Raw genomic sequence first — 22,451 nt, 5'->3', positions numbered from 1 at the left:
TTCTCTTTCTCTACTGTGAAGACCGATACAAAGTAATTATTTAGCAAGTCTGCTATTTCCTGATTTTTAATTACAATATCACTTGCGTCTGTCTTTAAGGGGCCCACATTTATGTTATTTATGAACATTACAGTAAGTCTGGAAATAGACCATTCAAGTAGGTTCAAACTTCTTCACACTGGTGAGGAATCCTGGGAAAGTTCTGTTGGGCCAAAGAGATGCACAGAAGAAGACAAGTTGAGGTCCTGCTGCTGTAGTCAATCAGTCAATGAGGACACCCTGCACAATATGCCCTCTAATGCTTCTTGCAACGGTGAGAACAATGGCTAGTTTGCATCGTAGATGAGCTGGGCGTCCTGGCAATAGAAGCCATTCCTGTGCACGTATGTCAATGGCTGCTTGTTTAGTGCCTTCAGTGCCATGTGCGTGTTATGGTGGTATCGCAAATGCTGGGGAATCCAGTTATCCTGCAGTAGGCTCTGGCTCTGTGCCTCTACTGCCTGGAGGCAATGCATACATGGAGAAATTTGGCTACACAATGAAAGAGGGTGTCCATCACCTGCACTATACATGTCATAACAGATCCCTGGTTAATGTTGCACAGATGTCTTATGATAGGCTGGAAGTATGCAAAACCATGAAAGTTGAGGGCTGCTGTCACTTTGATTGCCATGGACAAAACAGTTGATACAATGGAGTAAGTATGCCATTTATGTTGTTTCTGCAGGGTTTCTGCCGATCTTCCACTGAAGCTATAGCAGGAGATCAGGAGAACATTCACGGAAATTCTACCAATAGGTGTTCTCCCTCAAAGCACATCTGAGGTAGGGAAGGACAGAAAAATTACCAGTCCTTTTGCTATGATCATCTATCAGACTCCCACCCTCACCCTAAACAGCAATATTAATAATAACAGGTTTCTTCAAACTTCTTCACATAAGAACTTTCTTAGTGGGAAATGGCTGAAAAAATTTATTCCAGTTCCTTCAGAGATCGTTTGAAAATTCATGTGAACATTTTCAGAGCACATCAATTTAAATGGCATGAAGATGATCCCAGGAGATTAACAGGACTTAAAGTTCAGTTTCCTTTAAAATAGTCTCTTCTTCTTTATCCTGAGAAGTCACTATTCCAAAACCCTGTGAAGATACTTCCGATGATAGATGTCAGTCTCAGGTTTATTTCCTTCTCAGCCCCAAGATATTTTGGGTTACAATTTTCAAATCCCTGAAAACCAACAAAACATAATGAAATGGCAGCAGAAGTTTTGAACAAAATTTAACAATGTAAAACAAAAGCGTCTACGGCTAAAAATTCAATTGCCCCCAAAAACGGGCGCAAGGATCGTGATGCGGGATCAACCCTCGCCTGTTCAAAATAATGCAAGCAGCATGGAAACTTTGTGCTGCCTGCTGATTAATATGGTTGTGGCATGCAGCCCAGCGCTAAACATGCTGCTGAATGGCTGCAGGCTCAGCAGGGGGCCCAAGATCGTGTGAGGCTAGCACCAATTAAAGCTAGCTTTCATGTCTTAAAGGCAGTCTGCACCCCTTAAAGGGGAGGTGCATTCTGGCTGCAGCAGGTGATTCAACTGGCTGGGGAACAGAGCCTGAGCAGGAAAAAGTACTACTGATGATACAACAGGAGAAAGAGCGTGCTCCAAGGTTCTCGAATGCAGCACTGGAGGCTTTGGTGCAGAAGGTGGACAGGGGGAGAGAGGTCCTGTTTCCACAGGGGTCCAGGAGGCCCTCCAGGCATATTGGTAAAAGGCAATGGGAGCAGACAGCTATCGTGGTCAATGCCAGCAGTGTAGCCCCGAGGACCAGGATGCAGTGCAGGAAGAAGTAGTTTATGACCTCACATGAGTGGTCAAGGTGAGTGAATTCATCTTCAAATACCATATCTCACCATCTGCACCACTAGCCTCACACACTGCTCAATGCACCACACCCCATCACTCACCTACCAATAATGTCTACCAAACACGACTCATACCTCACAATCATAGCTTTACCTCACCCTCACAAACTTACCACTGCTGCAAGACCCACACCCACATCTCATAGCTTGCACACACTTTCAGCTATTCAACATGACATGCACATCACCCAAACACATTGCACCACACCCAGTGACACACTTCCCTCTCTCTTGCAGGACAAGGTGGTTCACAACTGGAGGCAGCAGGACTTAACCAGCGGAGCACAGGCGCACCTGCACAACTTTACCCTCATGGAGGAGACTGTGCTGGCTATTATTGGGAGGGCCTGTGGCCAGCAACGGGGCTGAAAGAATACAAGATGTTGGCAGCCTCATATGTAATCCACCTTTTCACATCCCACTTCCCCCTCATTGGCTGCCGTGTTTCCCACATCACAACAGTGATTGCACTTCAAAAGTTCTTCATTGGCTGCAAAGCGCTTTGAGATGCCTGGTGGTCATGAAAGGCGCTATATAAATGCAAATCTTTCTTTCTTCTTTCTTTCATCCCAAAATCTCTTCTGATTCAGAAGCTGCACATGGTGTAAGCATGCCCCTCTTGCTTTCCCCACCTCCCCTCACCACAACCCTATCCTTGAGCCTCTCTCCTTTCAGATAGCCAAGAACTGCCACCTGGCTAGGCCCTGGTAGAGGAGCATGAAATTGAAGAGCAAGAAGACAGTGATGATGAAGACACAGCACCATCACTCAATTTTACACTTGCAGCCATTAGCTCAGATACTGAAACTCTGTGTACTTCAGAGGATAGGTTAGAGGCAGGATTTGTATGTGGTGAGTCACCAAGCATGAGTGACCTGCAGCCAGCGCAGGGGGAAAGGACAGCAGAGGTGCCAGCTCCTTGGAGGGCGAGGTCGCACACGAGTTCTCAGAGGACTCAGATGAGGACTTTGATGGGGCAGCCTACAAAAGAAGGCTGATGAGTATGCACAAGTGATGCTTGGTGCACAGGCAGGCCTGCCAGAAAGCCTGAGTGCAAGGTCAAGGAGCATGGAGGTCTCTGGCACCAGCCTTGCACTGGACTTTGCACAGTGCTTGGAGCCCATGCTTTCTAACATGGAAGTGATGGGCAGATCCATTAGCAGACTTGTGGAGCCAACTATCATGCAGCATCTGATGGCCAATATCTCAGCTTTCATTGCAGCACAAGCAGAAGCCACCCAACGTCTGAGTGCAGCATTGGAAATTCAGACTTCTGTCATGCAGGCTCAGCTTGCTGCCACGCAAGCTCAGACTGCTGACATCATTGCTGCATTTACCAGTGTGGAAAGGGTCTTGCAGGGTGTCACAGCAGTTCAGTAATCTGTCCTCCAACAGTCGCCGCCCCGGGTAAGTGGCAATGGCTCCGTGGAGCACAAACCTGCTGTCCTCTCTCAGGATGACATTCATCCACCCACCACTGCCACTCCGCCAGTGCCCTTGCTGTTGCCTGTCAGCCAGCCAGCCGAGGTGGTGTTGTCCAAACCCATGGCTTCTAGGCCCAGAACTGTTCAAGGCCATCCTGCAAGGACATGTGCTGCCTATAAATTAGGTTTGGAATCTTTCTTTTTTGGTGGCTTTTATTTCAGCATTTTGGCTTAAGAGGATGCAGTGATGGTCCAGAACAGAGGGATGGTAAGGTGTGTAACTGTTGTACAATGGGGATTTAGGGTTGTGTTCAGTGGAACCGTAGTCGAATGAGGCGATCATGGACAGCCCGGCTGGAGACAGATGTGCTGGTTGCCTCCTCCCCCTCCTCCCCCCTGTGAGCAGCTTGTCCTCTTCTTTGCTGCCTCTGTTCCATCTCCCTGTCATGCTGCAGGACAAGGGGATGGCAACTAGAGCACCCATGACTGGGAGCAAGTGGTTTGACCAGAACCCTTAAAGTCAGAACCAAGGCCTTCTCCACTTGCAGCACCACTCTCTTGCACCTCTTCAACTTTAAACAACTCTGGAAAGCACCGCGCCAGGTCCCGTCTCCTTGGAGGCGGGAAGGGATTAAAGCCTATTAATTGCCTGTTAACAGGTAGTTAACAGGCAGAAAATAGGATTATCCCCTTTTTGCCCTCACAAGTGCGGACTTCCCAAAGGCTCAAAAACCCGGCAGCTCAGCGAGGTGAGTACTGGGTCTGCAGGGGTTGGGGGGTGCAAAAGTCTGCTGTGAAGGTAAGTGATGGGTGCAAGAGTGGGGAGGTAAGTATCTGAGGTAAGTGCAACATGTTAGTAAAGGTATAGTTACCTTTGTTTCTCCCTGCAGGCTTCAGTCGGTCTGTATACGGAGAGTCTCAGACCTCCGCGATGCAAATGGCCGTTGCATTCTCAGATGCAACAACCATCTCATTTCTGTAAAAGAAAGAAGGTTGATGAGGTCTTAAATTCAAGACCTCATCAAACTACAGAGAATGTCACTGTTTGACAGCTTCGCAGAGCTGTCAAACGATGACAATTCATCTGTCAAAAAATTGACTGATGAAACGTTCTCTGCAACTGGCTTTCCCTTAATTGGCCTGCTAAGCCCGCTGGGCGGGATTAACAAGGTCAATCAAGGGAAAATAGAGTGGGTTGGCCACAAACTGATGGAGGCGGGTCCTCGACCCGCCAAGCAGCAGTCCCGCCTCCAACGCGCCCTCATTAAAAAAATCGCCCTCTAGGTGCGAGTTAGGACATGGGCAGCCGAGTTTTGGATGACCTTAAGTTTATGGAGGGTAGATCTAGGGAGGCCAGACAGGAGTGCATTGGAATAGTCAAGTCTAGAGGTGATAAAGACATGGATGAGGGTTTCAGCAGCAGATAAGTTGAGGCAAGGGGGGAGACGGGTGATATTACGAAGGTGGAAATGGGCTGTCTTAGTGATAGAATGGATATGAGGCAGGAAGCTCAATTTGTGATCAAATATGACACCAAGGTTGTGAACAGACTTGGTCAGCCTTAGACAGTTGCTGGGAAGAGAGATCGAATCAGTGGAAAGGGAATGGAGCTTGTTGCGTGAACCGGAGACAATGGTTTCGGCCTTCCCGATATTTAATTGCAGGAAATTACTTCTTATCCATTGCTAGATGTCAGACTAGCAGTCTGATAGTTTAGAGATGGTGGCGGGTGATATACCTATCAATTCATTCCATGAAAAGCGACGAGTTAAGATAGTAACTATAGGTTTTTATTGGCTAAATAACAGAGCCCACCCTCGTGGGTGATCGGTTCCAACAAGGAAGAATACTAGCCAAGCGGTCACCTTTATACCTGGGCAAGCAGGCGGAGCCATGGGCGGAGTCAGCTGAGGTATGCCTAGGTATAACAGCGTGCGTGGCAAGAGGTAACCTTGTGTAGTGATAACAACAGTGTAAACAGTGATAACAACAGTGTAACAATAGTGAACGGTTGTGAACGGTAACAGTGGTTTACCACATTCACCCCTTGTTTAAAATTGAGTCTGGCGGGGTGAAGTGTACTACCAGTTCGTGTATGTCAGTCTCTCAGGAGGCCTCGTAAGCCTTTCTGATCGGCGCAGCAGCGGCGGCGGTGGTGCAGTATCCGATGTTAATGCTGGTGTCTGCGTGGTCAACGAAGGCTCCTGGGGTTCCGGCATGCCGTCTACAGGAGCTGGATTTGGGGGAGTGGTGGGGGGTAACGGTGGTATCTCAGGGGTGCCCGAGGGTGCGAGGTCTCGCAAGGAGACAGTGTCCTCCCGCCCGTCTGGGTATGCCACATAGGCGTACTGGGGGTTGGCGTGCAGGAGGTCCACCCTCTCGACCAGGGGGCCCATTTTATGGGTCCTCACGTGCTTCCGCAGCAGGACGGGCCCCGGAGAAGTCAGCCATGTTGGTAGCGAGGTTCCCGTAGTCGACTTCCTGGGGAAAACAAACATTCGTTCATGGGGGGTGGCGTTAATGGCAGTGCAAAGCAGTGACCGGATGGAGTGGAGCACTGCCGGGAGGACTTCCTGCCAGCGAGAGGTTGGGAGGCCCTTAGACTTTAGGGCTAAGAGGACGGCCTTCCAAACTATCGCGTTTTCTCCTTCCACCTGGCTGTTCCCCCGGGGGTTGTAGCTGGTGGTCCTGCTCACAGCAATACCTCTCACGAGCAGGAACTGGCGAAGTTCCTCGCTCATGAAGGATGCGCCCCGGTCGCTATGTATATAGTTCGGGAACCCGAACAAGGCAAAGAGGTCGTTCAGGCATTTGATGACCGTGGTACTGGTCATGCCTGGGCAGGGGATGGCAAAGGGGAAACGGGAGTACTCGTCAATAATATTGAGGAAGTACACATTACGGTCAGAGGACGGGAGGGGCCCCTTAAAATCAATGCTCAAGCGCTCGAAGGGGCGGGTGGCCTTGATCAGGCTTGCTCTGTCCGGCCTATAGAAATGCGGTTTGCATTCGGCACAGGTTTGGCAGTTCCTCGTCATGGTCCTGACCTCCTCGATGGAGTAGGGCAGGTTGTGGACCTTAATGAAGTGGTAAAGTCTGGTGACCCCGGGGTGGCAGAGGTCATTGTGGAGGGTCCGCAGTCTATCAACTTGCGCGTTGGCGCATGTACTTCGTGATAGAGCATCTGGGGGGTCGTTGAGTTTACCAGGCCGGTACAAGATATCGTAATCGTAGGTGGAGAGCTCAATTCTCCACCTCAAGATCTTGTCGTTCTTGATTTTGCCCTTCAGCTTGTTATTAAACATAAAAGCAACCGAACGCTGGTCGGTGAGGAGGGTAAATCGTTTGCCTGCCAGGTAATGCCATGAGCATCGTACCGCCTCCACAATCGCCTGGGCCTCCTTCTCGACAGAAGAGTGTCGGATCTCAGGACCCTGGAGGGTCCTTGAGAAGAAGGCCACAGGTCTCCCCGCCTGGTTAAGGGTTGCAGCTAGGGCGAAGTCGGATGCATCGCTTTCCACTTGGAAAGGGATGGACTCATCCACTGCGTGCATTGTGGCCTTCGCAATGTCTCCTTTTATGAGGGAGAAGGCTGCGCCTGCTTCTGCTGTCAGGGGGAAGGAGGTGGACTTCATGAGGGGTCTGGCTTTGTCCGCATAATTGGGCACCCATTGGGCATAGTAAGCGAAGAGCCCCAGGGTTCTCTTCAGCGCCTTTGGACAGTGGGGGAGGGGAAGCTCCATGAGGGGGCGCATTCTCTCGGGGTCGGGGCCGATGACTCCGTTCTCTACTACGCAGCCGAGGATGGCAAGGCGCGACGTGTTAAACACACATTTCTCCTTATTGTAAGTGAGGTTCAGCCGTTGGGCCGTACGGAGGAATTTCTCCAGATTAACATCGTGGTCCTGCTGGTCGCGGCTGCAGATGGTGACGTTATCTAGATAAGGGAACGTGGCCTGCAGCGCATTCTGGTCAACCATCCAGTCCATCTCCCTTTGGAAGACTGAAACCCCGTTGGTGACGCCGAAGGGAACCCTAAGGAAGTGGTAGAGGCGGCCATTCGCCTCGAAGGCGGTATACTGGCGGTCCTCAGGGCGGATAGGGAGTTGGTGATAGGCCGACTTGAGGTCGATGGTGGAGAATACCCGGTACTGTGCAATCTGGTTGACCATATCAGATATGCGGGGAAGGGGGTATGCGTCCAGCTGGGTGTACCGGTTTATGGTTTGGCTGTAGTCGATGACCAGGCGGTGTTTATCGCCGGTCTTAACGACTACGACCTGGGCACGCCAGGGGCTGGTGCTCCCCTCGATGATGCCCTCCTTCAGGAGTCGCTGCACCGCAGAGCTAATATAAGCTCTGTCCCCGGCGCTGTACCGCCTGCTCTTGGTAGCGACGGGTTTACAGTCACGGGTGAGGTTAGCGAACAAGGAGGGGGGCGGGACTTTGAGGGTGGAGAGGCCGCAGGTGGTATGCGGCGGGCGGTTTAAATTTTGCTGGTTGCAGACTGTGAGTGGGGGGAGGGATCCACCGTAAGCCAAAGTGACACTTTGAAGGTGGCTTTGGAAATCCAGCCCTAGTAGGATGGCAGCGCAGAGCTGGGGCAGGACGAGAAGTTTAAAGTTTTTATATTCCGTGCCCCTAACCGACAGGGTCACCACACAGTAGCCGCTGATGTCTGTTGAATGGGGCTTCGCCGCCATCGAGATCCGATGGCGCGTTGGCCGGACAGTGAGGGAGTAGCAGCTCACCGTGTCTGGGTGAATAAAACTCTCCGTGCTTCCGCTGTCGAACAGGCAGGTCGTGGCATGGCCGTTTACTTCGATGTCCATCATGGACTTGGACAGATGATGCGGGAGAGCTTGGTCAAGCGTGACGGAGGCCAGTGTATGGCTGAGTGAGCAGCTGTAGTCTGCAGGTGAGGCGGTGGTCGGGTCTGGAGACAAAACGGCGGCCGAGTGCGGCGAACAAAATGGCGGCGCCCATGACGCGGATCCCCACGAAGTTGGACAAAATGGCGGAGAAGATGGCCGCCCCCACAACTCACATGAGGCACTGCTGGCGTCTGTGGCCTTGATCAAAGATGGCCACCCCCACGACTCACATGATGCAATGCTGGCATCTGTGGCCTTGATCAAAGATGGCCACCCCCACAACTCACATGAGGCACTGCTGGCGTCTGTGGCTTTCCCCCTGCAGGCGTTTACGAAGTGGCCTTTCTTTTTGCAGCCGGAGCAGGTCGCGTTCCTTGCAGGGCAGCGCGCCCTTTGATGTCTCGCCTGGCCACAGAAGAAGCAGCTGGCGGCCCGATCGCGGAGGTCCACTGCCGCAACAGGTCCCGGGGGTGGCGGTCCCGATCGATTCCGGGACACCGACGCCGTAGTAGGTCCCAGGGGCGGCGGTGCGAGGGGTATTGCGGCCGGAGTCGGGCCCGAGTCCCAGGGTCGCGCAGCACTGTACCTGGAGTACGCCTCGAGGTCCCGATGGGCCACTTCCAGGGAGCGAGCGAGGGCTGCAGCTGTTTTCAATTTGAGGTCCTTTGATTCGAGCAGTCTTTGCCGTGAGTAGTCGGACCGAAGGCCTTTCACGAAGGCATCGCGGATATTTCCTTCAGTATTTTCTGCAGCCGTTACAGCTTTAAAGTCACAGTCCCTGCCGAGTGTTTGTAGTGCCCGTAAAAATTCATCTACAGACTCTCCTGGCTGTTGCGAGCGGGATCTTAGGAGATGTCTGGCATACATTGAATTTACTGGGCTCCGGTACTGCTCTTTTAGCAGGTTGAGGTCGTCCTCGTATGTAGCAAGGTCCCGGATGAGTGCAAATACTTTAGGGCTCACCTGGGCGGTCAGGACTCTTAATTTGGATTCCGGAGGCACGCCGGAGGCTCCCAGGTAGGATTCGAAACAGCTCAGCCAGTGTTCGAAGTCGAGGGCTGAATTCGCTGCCTGTGGATTTAGATCCAGGTACGGCGGTCGGAGGGCTCGCAGCCAGGTCGGCTGCTGGGGCTGTTGTAGCTGGCCGTTTGGCTGGTCGTTTGGCTGCTCCGATCCACTCATTTCAAAATTTAGCCAATAAAATTGATATACCTATCAATTCATTCCATGAAAAGCGACGAGTTAAGATAGTAACTATAGGTTTTTATTGGCTAAATAACAGAGCCCACCCTCGTGGGTGATCGGTTCCAACAAGGAAGAATACTAGCCAAGCGGTCACCTTTATACCTGGGCAAGCAGGCGGAGCCATGGGCGGAGTCAGCTGAGGTATGCCTAGGTATAACAGCGTGCGTGGCAAGAGGTAACCTTGTGTAGTGATAACAACAGTGTAAACAGTGATAACAACAGTGTAACAATAGTGAACGGTTGTGAACGGTAACAGTGGTTTACCACAGCGGGTTTGAGAGAGGTGGAGGAGAGGTAGAGCTGAGTATCATCAGCGTACATGTGAAAACTCACATTGTGTTGCCGGAAGATGTCACCGAGGGGCAGCTTGCAGATGAGAAATAGGAGGGGGGTCAAGGATAGATCCTTGGGGGACACCAGAGGTAACGATGCGGGAATGGGAAGAGAAACCATTGCAGTTGATTCTCTGGGTATGGTTGGAAACAGAGGCGTGATACCAGACGAGTGCAGTCCCATCCGGCTGGACGACGGTGGAGAGGCATCGGATCTGAATTCTGTGGTCAACATGTCAAAGACTGCAGGCAGGTCCAGAAGGATGAGAAGGGATAGATTACCTTTGTCGTAGTCAATTAGGATGTCATTTGTGACCTTGATAAGAGCAGTTTCAGTACTGTGGCAGAGGCGGAAGCCTAATTGGAGGGATTCAAACAAAGCATTCTGGGAAAGATGGGCACAGATTTGGGAGGCAACAACACGTTCATGAACTTGGCAGGAAAGGGAGGTTGGAGATGGGGGGCGATAGTTTGCAAGGACGGAGGGGTGAAAGGTTGTTTTTTGAGGAGAGGGGTGATGACTGCAGATTTGAAGGAAAGGGGGACAATACCCGAGGAGAGTGAACCGCCAACAATATCCGCTAACATGGGAGCCAGGAAGGAAAATTGGGTTGCCAGCAATTTAGTAGGAATAGGGTGGAGAGAGCAGGAGATCAGTCTCATTGACAAGATGAGCTTTGAAAGGGCAAGAGGGAAGATTGGAGAGAAATGAGAGAAATATGCAAATTTAGGGTTAGGGCAGGGGGAAAACGGAGAGGAAGTAAGGTCCGGTGGGCTAGGGGGAGGAAAGAAATTGAAAGCAGAAGCAGTTGAATGGATGCAGTTGATCTTTTTAACAAAGAAGTCCATGAGCTCCTCACATTTATTGTTGGAGGTGAGGGAGAAGGAGACAGGGGAGGGTGAAGAGAAGAGGTTTGGGAAGATCGTTAGTTGTAGAGAAGAGAAGCCTGGTGTTATTATTGCAGTGCTGGATGATCTTAGAATAGTGGATGGTTTTAGTGATGGGGAGCAGGACCTGGTAGTGCTTTGTATGATTGAGCCAAATCTGGTGATGGATGATTAGACCAGTTGTCCACCAAGTCCCTTGGACTTAAGGGAGTGCATCAATCAAAAATATAGTTTTTAATTCAAAACACAGATCATACCAAGAGTTAGATTTTTAATATTTACAAAATTTTGTTCTGCCATTCTTAAATGTAAAAGTAGATTGTTTCTTCACTCTTTTTAGGTGTTCCTCTGTGTGCCACATTTCATCACAACAACAACAGCAACAACATGTATTTATATAGCGCCTTTAAAAGTAGTAAAACGTCCCAAGGCGTTATAAAACAACATTTTGACACCGAGCCACATGAAGAAATATTAGGGCAGATGACCAAAAGCTTGGTCAAAGAGGTAGGTTTTAAGCAGCACCTTAAAGGAGGAAAGTAAGATAAAGAGGCGGAGAGATTTAGGGAGGGAATTTCAGATTTTAGGTCCTCGGCAGCTGAAGGCACGGCCGCCAAAGGTGAAATGTTGAAAATCAGGGATGCGCAAGAGTCCAAAATTGGAGGAGCACAGAGATCTCCGAGGGTTGTAGAGCTGAAGGATGTTACAGAGATGGGGAGGGGCGAGACCATAGGGGAATTTGTAAGCAAGGATGAGAATTTAAATTTTTTTAAATTAGATTCTAATAAAGCAAGATCATAGATCACACACACCTGAATACATCCCAATTTGTGCTGTTCTCACCTATGTGGATGTTAATTGGTCTCTCTGGCCTCTGTTATACAAGAAGCTTTTCAAGCTATGTGCTATGTCTTACAGATGTACTTAATCAGTGTATCATCTGGGATTTAGTCAGAACACTAACAGGGAGATAGATTATAAAAAGATCAGACTTCATTTCCTTAGAACTTCAGTTTTTATTTTCTATCACTTGGTGAATTCTTTCATGAAACCCCACCTCACCATCTTTTTACAAAATCATTCTCGGTTTATGGCCATCGCTGGCAAGGTCAGCATTTATTGACCATCCCTACTTGCTCTGGAAAAGGTGGTGGTGAGCCTTCTTATTACTGCGGTTTGTGTGGTGAAAGTGCTCCCACAGTGAAGTTAAGTAGGGAGTTCCAGAATGTTGACCCGATGACAACGAAGGGGCAGGGATATATGTCCAACTCAGGATGGTGTGTGACTTGGCGGGTTACATGGAGGTTATGGTGTTCCTGCTGCTCTTGACCTTCTAGGTGGTGTAGGTCACGAGATTGGGAGGTGCTGCTGAGGAAGCCTAGAAAAATATTAAGCTACCCAGTCTCAGTTATACAGTGCAGTCCAAATTTGTAATGTTAATTATACTTTGTTAAATTTTAAACAATCATTGACTTTGAAACACAGAAAAAAATATGTTGCCACCAAGGTGAATTTATATAGGAGAGAAATATGCAGGCTTTGCAAAATCAGGTACAGTGACTTAAAATATGTATTTGTGATTCTGTATTTTTATGGTAGCAATAACAATTTTCATCTTCTTGAATATTTTCTGGTGCATAAATCTGTAATTTTTTCAGGCTATGAAACATTTAATATTTTCATTTGCCTTTTGTCTTGTTGAAGCATTACTGGTTTGCTGGCAAAGTGAGCTATTTAATTCCCTCCAGGACTTTAAATTTGATGACAATATGGAATTTAAAGCTCTGGCAACTGGCAAGTGTAAGATTAATTTCATTCGTTTATAAGTTTGACATCAGCAAAAAATTGAAAGTAAACTATTGTCCAATGACAAGTAATAAAATTATAGGTAGTTGAGAAAGGGATGTTCAACAATGTACTCACAGCTAAAATATAAGGGATAGCAATAGATTGTTGTCTTTAACATTTTCTGTGGTCCTATATATTTGTGTGATTTTACTTTATAATGCTTAGCACCGTGTGAATTTATAAACTGTTTTTGCAAATGTTCAGACACAGAAAATTCTCGTTGCACTTTAAAAGGTGCAGTGGATATTAAACACTCAAAAGAGCTGAAGAAAACACTCAGCATGCCATTGCCTATTTAAAGAGGCACAACCAATAAAGACTGTAACTTAACAAAAAAGTTTAAAGGAAATTTCACAAATTAAATTAAAATTCTATACCCGGGGGTGATGATGCACTCCGGTGCCTCAGCATGCCCTGGTTTCTAAAAACAAAAAGCACTAATTATCCAATTAATAGTATTGACTGAGGTTTAAGCAACAAATCCAAGCTTGTTTCCAATTAGTAACTTCACCTGGGTTCCATTTACTCCACTTAAACTCTCTCCAAGTTTTTTCCCCAGTTGCTTGGGTGCAATTTGTTATTCAAATATGCCTTATATTGTTGGTACAGGGTTTCTTTATTCTTATTCATATAGTCCTCCCCCTCCCCCTCTTGTATCTGTTTTTTCTGGGTGTCTTTATGCTGTTATGGCACATACTGGATATAGACTTTCCTAGTAATCAACTGCAGTTTAGTTCTTGACAAACTGATGTTACCAGCAGTAACCCTCTTGTGTGAAGATCGCTGGATGTTAAGACCACAAGGCACCCTGACAGTCACTATCTACACTGACAGCTACCGCTGACAGAAAAAGCTTTCTAACTAAAAACAGAATAAAAGATATATTAACAATAACAGTACCATGGACTAATGTCAATACTGTAATTGAATCTCTAGGGACACTTTCCAACTGTGGTGCAAATTGGGCAGTGGGCGGAATACTTGAGAATACTTGGGAAGAGGTGGGGAATTCCAAACGACTCCGAAGGGCTCACTTAAAGAGGAGATGAGGCAATCTGGGGGGGCATGGAAGGACTGGTAGCAGGGTAGACCATTCCTCCTGGTCCCACAAAAATCATTTAAAAAACTTACCTGAGTTGTTTCAGGAAGCAACCTCCCTTTAAGGACTGCTGGTTCAGCTGTTTCACATCCAGTACCAATGTGCTTAGTATGTTCAGTGCCCACCATGCCCATTCGTACTTGAAAATTACAACAACTGGCATTGGACCCCAATTTAAATATTGAAATAAAGTTCCTGCCTGTTTTGAGGCCTGTTCGAACATTGAGTCGGGCGGGCCTTGGGCAACCAGCGGGCATGCGGGACATGTTTCTTTTTACAATTGTATCTACGGAGGACCACATTTTTCAGCATAAATGGAAGACATAGAACATCTCCTCTGTGTTCAGATAATTGTTCTAAATCACTTTGTGGGTTACAGCATTATCTGGATCTCCTGATTAGAATGCCATTTTCTCATTTTTCACCATAATATCTGTTCTTCTCTAATAGTTATAAATGTGCTTTCTGTTCTAATTGTATTTCTGCTTCAGCAGGCTACAAATTCACTGTGGGTTTTTTTAACGGAATTTTAATTCATCAATTTTAAGAGCCGAGCCTCATTAACATCTCACCGGCCAGCCTGAAATGGGCATCCAGAGGGAGTTTGCTGGCTTTGAATCTATGAAGGTCAGGTGACATGGAGGCCGCCAATCCAGCTTTCAGGTAAGTCACAAGAAGGGTGTGGGAAGGTTTTGGAGGCAGGAAAGGGTGGTGAGCCCTGGCAGCAGTGGCCCAAACTTTCCTTGTGAACTCTTGCTCCTCTAGGCTCCATGAAGATAGGTTTTAAACTTACCTGACTGGGCCTCTGCTGGGTGTGAGCAGGTTGTAATCTAATTGAATGGTGGAACGGGCTCGAGGGGCTGAATGGCCTACTCCTATTCCTATAATGTGCTGAGCGAGGCTTCCGCTAAGTAGGCAGTTAAAATAGCGTGAGGTCCTATCTAAGAGATGGGACCTATGTTTGCATTTATTTATGAGGCTTGTAGGGGGTGGTGTGTGCAGTCAGCTTTGCCCCTGACTGTTTTTGAGCAGTTCAAATCGCTCCCACACCCCTGGGTTCTAGACACCGGACTTAGGTACAGGCGGCGATACAGAATTGGAGTAGACAACTGTTTTAGTGCAAGAAAACTGTATTTTATTTAGACACACTTAAAATTAAACACTTAAATTACAGGAGTACTTACAGGCATACAAAAGTACACTTAAATAAGAATGGGAACACACGGCACAATGAGGAAAAATCACATTAATAATCCCCTTACCCTTGTCCCACCCCCAATACCTAACTAGATTGCACTACAAGAGCCAAGGATTATGCTCACCAATAGGGGTTTCTTGACAGTTCGAATCCTGTCAATTAAGCCGGTTGCGTTTTGGGGTTCGCTCTTTGTGTCCTTTGGAGCCTGCCATCGCCACATGGTCTCAGCCTTAGAATCTGCGAAGATTCTTCAGTTGGGTGGAGTCCGCAGATGCGGTAAGGGCGCGGTTGTGGATTTGTCTGGGTGAGTATCTTCTTTTCTCCATTAGAGATAGGGAGTAAAGTCTTTGTTGGGTACTTTATCTTGTAGAGTGGAAAACTTTGGGTTTTGTTCTTCTGGTGGTGGTCTGGTTGTCGAGTTTTTATTGCGGTTGGGGTTCAGCTGGCGGTCTTCGATGTCGGCTCGGTCGCGGTGGCCTAGATCATTACCTGTGTAGTGGTAATGATCTGAAGGTATGGATTACCCGGCCCTTTGTTACCGCGGTGCTCGTGGTCGGTCTCTGTGTAAGGCTGCGGTTGCGGCCTAGTCGTCTTTGGTCGAGCCTGCCCCACCGTGCCTCCTCGCCGTGATGTTCCGTCTGCTTCTTTGAGCTTCGAATAACCTGGCCCTGAGTGTGTGCCTGCTTGTCCCCAATGCTCCTTTGGTTACCGGTGGGCCTGCAATTATACTCTTTTTGAGTTTGTTATTTGTGCGCCAAATCAAGGTTAGTTCTTTGTCTGATTTTTGGCAGGCTTGTTAAGGTGATTATGGTCGTTCACCTTAACTGGTTTTTGGGCAGTTGTCCCGTTGTTAAATGGTTTTTAATGTCTTGGTGTTTGTTTATACATAATGTAAATCGGTGTCTTCCTGGCTTGGTAGCTAGTTTGAACTGTATGCGATTATATATGCATAGTCTTGATGGCTTTAACTTTGTGCAAGATTAAACCTCTTCCTGAATTGATTTGTTTTAAAGGGAAGAATTTGTGTTCTGTCTCCTTTAGCTGTCTGGTTTGAAATCACAAATTAAAGCTGTCTCCCACAGACCCGGGCATGTCAAGTTTTGAGTTTTGAACTTGACATGCTGCGCAGGGCCCTGCTTTTAACCTTGCAGTCTTTGCCACAAAGTCCAAAAGCCATTGTCCTTCAGGGTTAACTTATTTAATAACTTGTCCTTCAGAGTCCCTTGTTGAATAACTTGTCCTTCAGGGTCCCTTAATTAATAACTTGGGAAATGTGGGAATTTTGTGAATCCTACACACCCCCCTGTGATACTTCAACTCACTTCAATATCATACTTACGAAGGTGAGCAAAATTCCCGACCCTCCGTAGCCAATCTTCCCCTGCAATTACCTATCTAAAATCCCATGACACACACATTCCCCGTTCTTTAAGAATGTAGTGGATATAAGCATACATAGGCAAAAATACAATTATTTAGATGCAGCCAAGCATGGAGGGGGTCCAACACCCCTGCACCACTTGGTACACTTACATCTTTATTGAAAATAACACGTCAAAGTTTTTATTAAAAATAACAAAACACACAAAAACAACAATCTTTATTTCAGAAACACAAAAATTTCAAACAGGTGTATCTCTCTCCACCTTAACATAATGCTTCTTCCAAGTCCTTTGGTTTCGGAATTCTAGTGTTTTGCCTTTTCCCTTGCACTGAGTGCACACTAGGTACAATACTATTCCCAGCTGGCAAACCACAAGGATGTGGGAAGCCATTCTAATCCATGAAGGGACCTCTATATTTTCAAAAATGTCCCACCAGGGTGGAACCACAATGTCCAATATCTTGGCCCCTATCTCTACTGTCTTCTGCTCTAACGTGTAGAAATGTTTTTGTGAAACGATTACTGCTTTTAGCAACTTGGTAAGATGTTCTGGGAGGGGGGGATTTCATAGCCGAAATGTGCTACATATTTTTGCAGGTTGGTGAAATTTTCTGTTACAGTGAGGTGAACAGTGGAGGGTTCAGGAATGGGAACAATCCGTTCCTGGGCCACTTGAACTTCCGCCTCGGGTTTAAAGCAGAAACTGCTGTCACTTACCGGACACCAGCTATGCTGTCCATGCTGGTAGTGGGCGCACTGGTGGTGACACAACATGTCCCACCTCCTATATATGCTACCTGTGGGGGAACATGGTCTTGTGCCATTACCTCCATGGTACAGTTTATAGGGCATGTGCCAGCAGCTTTAAACCCGCACTGTGATTTAGAATAGGCATTCAAGTGCTGGGGACACAGTATTAAGTGTGCTCCCTGGCTCCGGCACCCCAAGAGGTCAGTACCTGTCATAGCGTGCTCCCACTTTATGACATAAGATGGGACCGCTGTAAAACTGATGTGTGCACCCCCTTGAATGAGTCCAATGTTCTCTACCCTGTATACCGGTGCGGGTCGGGCTGTCATAGAGTCATAGAGTCATAGAGTCATAGAGTTATACAGCACGGATAGAGGCCCTTCGGCCCATCGTGTCCGTGCCGGCCATCAAGTCCTGTCTAATCTAATCCCATATTCCAGCATTTGGTCCGTAGCCTTGTATGTTATGGCATTTCAACTGCTCATCCAAATGCTTCTTAAATGTTGTGAGGGTTCCTGCCTCCACAACCCTTTCAGGCAGTGAGTTCCAGACTCCAACCACCCTCTGGGTGAAAAAGTTCTTTCTCAAATCCCCTCTAAACCTCCCGCCCTTTACCTTGAATCTATGCCCCCTAGTTATTGACCCTTCTACTAAGGGTAAAAGCTCCTCAGTATCCATCCTATCTATGCCCCTCATAATTTTGTACACCTCAATCATGTCCCCCCTCAGCCTCCTCTGCTCCAAGGAAAACAAACCCAATCTGCCCAGTCTTTCTTCATAGCTGAAGCGCTCCAGCCCTGGTAACATCCTGGTGAATCTCCTCTGCACCCTCTCCAAAGTGATCACATCCTTCCTGTAGTGTGGCGACCAGAACTGCACACAGTATTCCAGCTGTGGCCTAACCAGTGTTTTATACAGCTCCATCATAACCTCCTTGCTCTTATATTCTATGCCTCGGCTAATGAAGGCAAGTATCCCATATGCCTTTTTTACCACCTTATCCACCTGTTCCGCCGCCTTCAGGGATCTGTGTACTTGCACACCCAGATCCCTCTGCCCCTCCATCTTGCCTAGGGTCTTACCATTCATTGTGTATTCCCTTGCCTTGTTAGTCCCCCCAAAGTGCATCACCTCGCACTTTTCCGGGTTAAATTCCATTTGCCACTGTTCCGCCCATCTGACCAACCCATCTATATCGTCCTGCAGACTGAGGCTACCCTCCTCGCTATTTACCACCCTACCAATTTTTGTATCATCCGCGAACTTACTGATCATACCTTTTACATTCATATCCAAGTCATTAATGTAGACCACAAACAGCAAGGGACCCAGCACCGATCCCTGTGGCACCCCACTGGCCACAGGCTTCCAGTCACAAAAACAACCTTCGACCATCACCCTCTGCCTTCTGCCACTAAGCCAGTTTTGTATCCAATGTGCCAAGGCACCCTGGATTCCATGGGCTCTTACCTTCTTGACCAGTCTCCTGTGCGGGACTTTATCGAAGGCCTTACTGAAATCCATGTATACCACATCCACTGCGTTACCCTCATCCACACACCTAGTCACCCCCTCAAAAAATTCAATCAAATTAGTCAGACATGATTTTCCCTTGACAAAGCCATGTTGACTATCCCTGATTAATCCTTGTCTCTCCAAGTGGAGACTAATTTTGTCCCTCAGAATTTTTTCCAATAATTTTCCTACCACTGATGTTAGGCTCACTGGCCTGTAGTTCCCCGGTTTTTCCCTACTTCCCTTCTTGAATAATGGTACTACATTAGCGGTTCTCCAGTCCTCTGGCACATCCCCTGTGGCCAGAGAGGTCCTGAATATATGTGTTAGAGCCCCCGCAATCTCTTCCTTTGCCTCACACAGCAGCCTGGGATACATTTCATCCGGGCCTGGGGATTTATCCATTTTTAGGCCTGCTAAAACTGCCAATACCTCCTCCCTCTCGATGTTAATATGTTCGAGCATATCACAGTCCCCCCGCCCTATTTCTATGTCTACATCGTCCTCCTCCACAGTGAAAACAGATGCATAAAATTCATTTAGAACCCCTCCTACATCTTCCGGCTCCACACACAGATTGCCACTTTTGTCCCTAATGGGCCCTATTTTTTCCCTAGTTATCCTCTTACCCTTAATATACTTATAAAACATCTTAGGATTTTCCTTTATTTTGCTCGCCAGTGTTATTTCATGGCCCCTCCTTGATCTCCTAATTTCTTTTTTAAGTATCCCCCTGCACTTTTTGTACTCCTCTAGGGCTTCCTCCGTCTTTAGCCTTTTGTATCTGCCAAAAGCCCTCCTTTTTTTCCTAATCCATTCTCGTATATCCCCTGACATCCAAGGTTCCCTGTGGTTTTTGGAACCACCCTTGACCTTTACGGGAACATGTTGCCATTGTATGATCTCAATCTCCCTTCTGAAAGCCTCCCATTGCTCCGATGCGGATTTTCCTACAAGTAGCTGATCCCAGTCCATTTTGGCCAGATCCTGCCTTATCCTATTAAAATCGGCCTTCCCCCAATTTAGAACCTTTATTTCCGGCCCATCCCTGTCCTTTTCCATGACCACCTTAAATCTCACCATATTATGGTCACTGTCACCAAAGTGCTCACCTACTAGCACTTTTTCCACTTGGCCGGCCACATTCCCGAGAATTAGGTCCAGTACCGCCCCCTCTCTTGTAGGACTTTCTACATGCTGGCTCAAAAAGCTCTCCTGGATGCACTTTAAGAATTCTACACCCTCTGAGCCTTTCACACTTTGACTATCCCAGTTACTATTGGGGATGTTGAAATCCCCCATTATTATTACCCTATTATTTGCACATTTCTCTGAGATTTGCCTACATATCTGTTCCTCTATCTCCCCCTGACTGTTTGGAGGCCTATAGTACACTCCCAGCAAAGTGCTTGCCCCCTTTTTGTTTTTAAGCTCCACCCATATGGCCTCATTAGAGGAACCTGCTAATATATCATCCCTCCTTACTGCAGTAATTGACTCCTTAATTAATATTGCGACACCCCCTCCTCTTTTACCTCCCCCTCTGTCTCACCTGAAGATTCTGTACCCCGGAATATTGAGCTGCCAGTCTTGACCCTCCCTCAACCATGTCTCCGTGATAGCAACAATATCATACTCCCATGTGTTTATCAACACCTTCAGTTCATCCACCTTATTTGCAAGACTCCTTGCATTAAAATAGATGCCATCCAGCCTTGCCCTTATATATTTGCCCTGTCTACCAAGCTGACTTGTTTTTTTCTCTATAATTGGCAGCACATCACCCCCTATTTCAGCTCCCCTCTGTATCCCATCCCCCTGCCAAGTTAGTTTAAACCCCCCCAACAGTGCTAGCAAACCTCCCCGCAAGGATATTTGTCCCGCTCTGGTTCAGGTGCAACCCGTCTGACTTGTACAAGTCCCACCTTTCCCAGAAGCAGGCCCAGTGATCCAGGAAACTAAAACCCTCCCTCCTACACCAACTCTTTAGCCACGCATTCATCTGCACTATCCTCCTATTCCTATACTCACTAGCACGTGGCACTGGGAGTAATCCAGAGATTACAACCTTTGAGGTCCTGCCCTTTAATCTGTTACCTAGCTCCCTAAATTCTTGATGCAGGACCTCATCCCCCTTCCTACCTATGTCGTTGGTCCCAATGTGGACCACGACCTCTGCCTGCTCACCCTCCCCCTTAAGAATGCCCTGTAGCCGCTCAGTGACATCCATGACCCTGGCCCCAGGGAGGCAACAAACCATCCTGGAGTCACGTTTGCGGCCACAGAAACGCCTATCTGTTCCCCTTACGATAGAATCCCCTACCACTATTGCTCGCCCACTCTTTTTCCTCCCTTCCTGAGCAGCAGAAACATCCCTGGTGCCAGGAAGCTGGCTGCTGCTGCCTTCCCCTGGTGAGTCATCCCCCTCAACAGTATCCAACTTGGTATACCTGTTTGAAAGGTGGATGTCCGCAGGGGTCCCCTGCACTTCCTGCCTGCCTCTGTTGCTCCGCCTGATGGTCACCCACTTTCTTTCTGCCTGTGCAGCCCTACCCTGAGGCATGAACAACTCGCTAAACGTACTATCCACGACCCTCTCAGCATCGCGCATGACTGGCATCCTCACTACTATTCCCATGATAGTGTGGTTGGAGCGCCCACAATCTACTGGGACAGGGTAGGCCTCAGAAGCTAGCCGGAGTTGACACGGGCTCAATGCATTCTCAAATGGGTGGAGGGCTGCGAGGTGCTTGTTGCTGATCCAGGAGGGGACTAAACCCTGTTTTAAATGCTCCAGGTTGCTGCAGCCCTTGCCTAGCAACCATGCCCCATACAGTACGCACACCTCGTTCTGTGCAGCATGATGTGAAGCATTCCTGTCCTCTCGTATGAGGGCATTCACAGTTATTGTGTGCTTCTCCAGCTCAGCAATGATCTCTTTTAAATGGACCATCATAGCTTGGTCCTCGTGTAACTCTGAGCCTATTTTATTCCATTAAGATTTTTTGTAACTGTGTTTTTAAACCGTTTATCTCTGTCTGCAATTCTATGTCATCCAGGCTGTTGATGACAGTAGATCCTGTGTTATATGCTGTTTCTGTGTTATATCTATGTTTCTATAAATATATTCAAGAAGGAGTTGGATATATTTCTTAAGGCTAAAGGGATCAAGGGATATGGGGAGAAGGCAGGGACAGGGTACTGAATTTGGATGATCAGCCATGATCTCATTGAATGGCGGAGCAGGCTTAAGGGGCCGAATGGCCTACTCCTGCTCCTATCTTCTATGTTTCTATGAAAACATCATTCCAGGTTCCCCTTCTTTGTCTCCCCATGTTGCTAAAGTACTCAGTGTGTGTAGTGTACAGTTCTGTTTTGTCTACGTCGGCAAAATAGAACTCGTAGAACTTCCTGAACATTTCTCTTAACAGGGCCTGGTATAGATGTTCTGTCTCTGTGGGGCACCACTCAGGTAAGTGTACTTCGGTAAGGTTTAAAATCACGGAAACTACCACGTAGTGTAATCTGGTATAGCACCTGTTCCATTGGCACTAGTACCAGCCCATTCCCTGGTCCCTTGGTGGTGGCAGGACACCCCTCTATGTGTGTCGTTTCTGTCTGAGTCATGGGCAGGGGCTTTCGGGCGCATGCCATGAGTTCAGTGGCTTTAACTGGGGCTGGGTAGAGTGGGACTATGCAAGTGTGTAGGTGGGAATCCCGTTCCACCCCCTCCCCCTTATCCTGCCATGATGCGGAGAAGATGTGTAAGATTTGCAAAATTTCTGCATCTCCCCGAAGGTTATTTTTAATAAAAGGGACCCTGCATGGACATTCTTAAATTGAAAAGTGTTCCAAAATGGATTCTGCAGTGCAGACAGCTTGGGAGAAATCGAAACTAAGGCTGCAGGCTTTCTGTGAAGAGTAACTTTGTATTTTGGAATGAGACAGGACTTTGAATTATGTATTAGACCAAA

The 22,451-nt window shown here is 47.7% G+C and overlaps 1 protein-coding gene across 1 annotated transcript in view; it reads right to left on the bottom strand.

Moving 5' to 3' along the window:
- Positions 1–326: 326 nt before the first annotated feature.
- LOC147122789 (uncharacterized) overlaps positions 327–22,451 on the bottom strand; it is a 189,372-nt gene continuing 167,247 nt past the window's right edge. The window contains exon 3 of the mRNA XM_085964010.1: positions 327–500. Coding sequence (XP_085820136.1) covers positions 327–500 — 174 coding nt within the window. The remainder of the gene's footprint in view (positions 501–22,451) is intronic.

The sequence above is a fragment of the Somniosus microcephalus genome, chromosome 2, assembly GCF_052327205.1.
Source record: "Somniosus microcephalus isolate GS21.2 chromosome 2, FLI_Smic_1.0, whole genome shotgun sequence".
NCBI lineage: Eukaryota > Metazoa > Chordata > Chondrichthyes > Squaliformes > Somniosidae > Somniosus > Somniosus microcephalus.
This window is presented reverse-complemented; position numbering and strand designations above follow the sequence as displayed.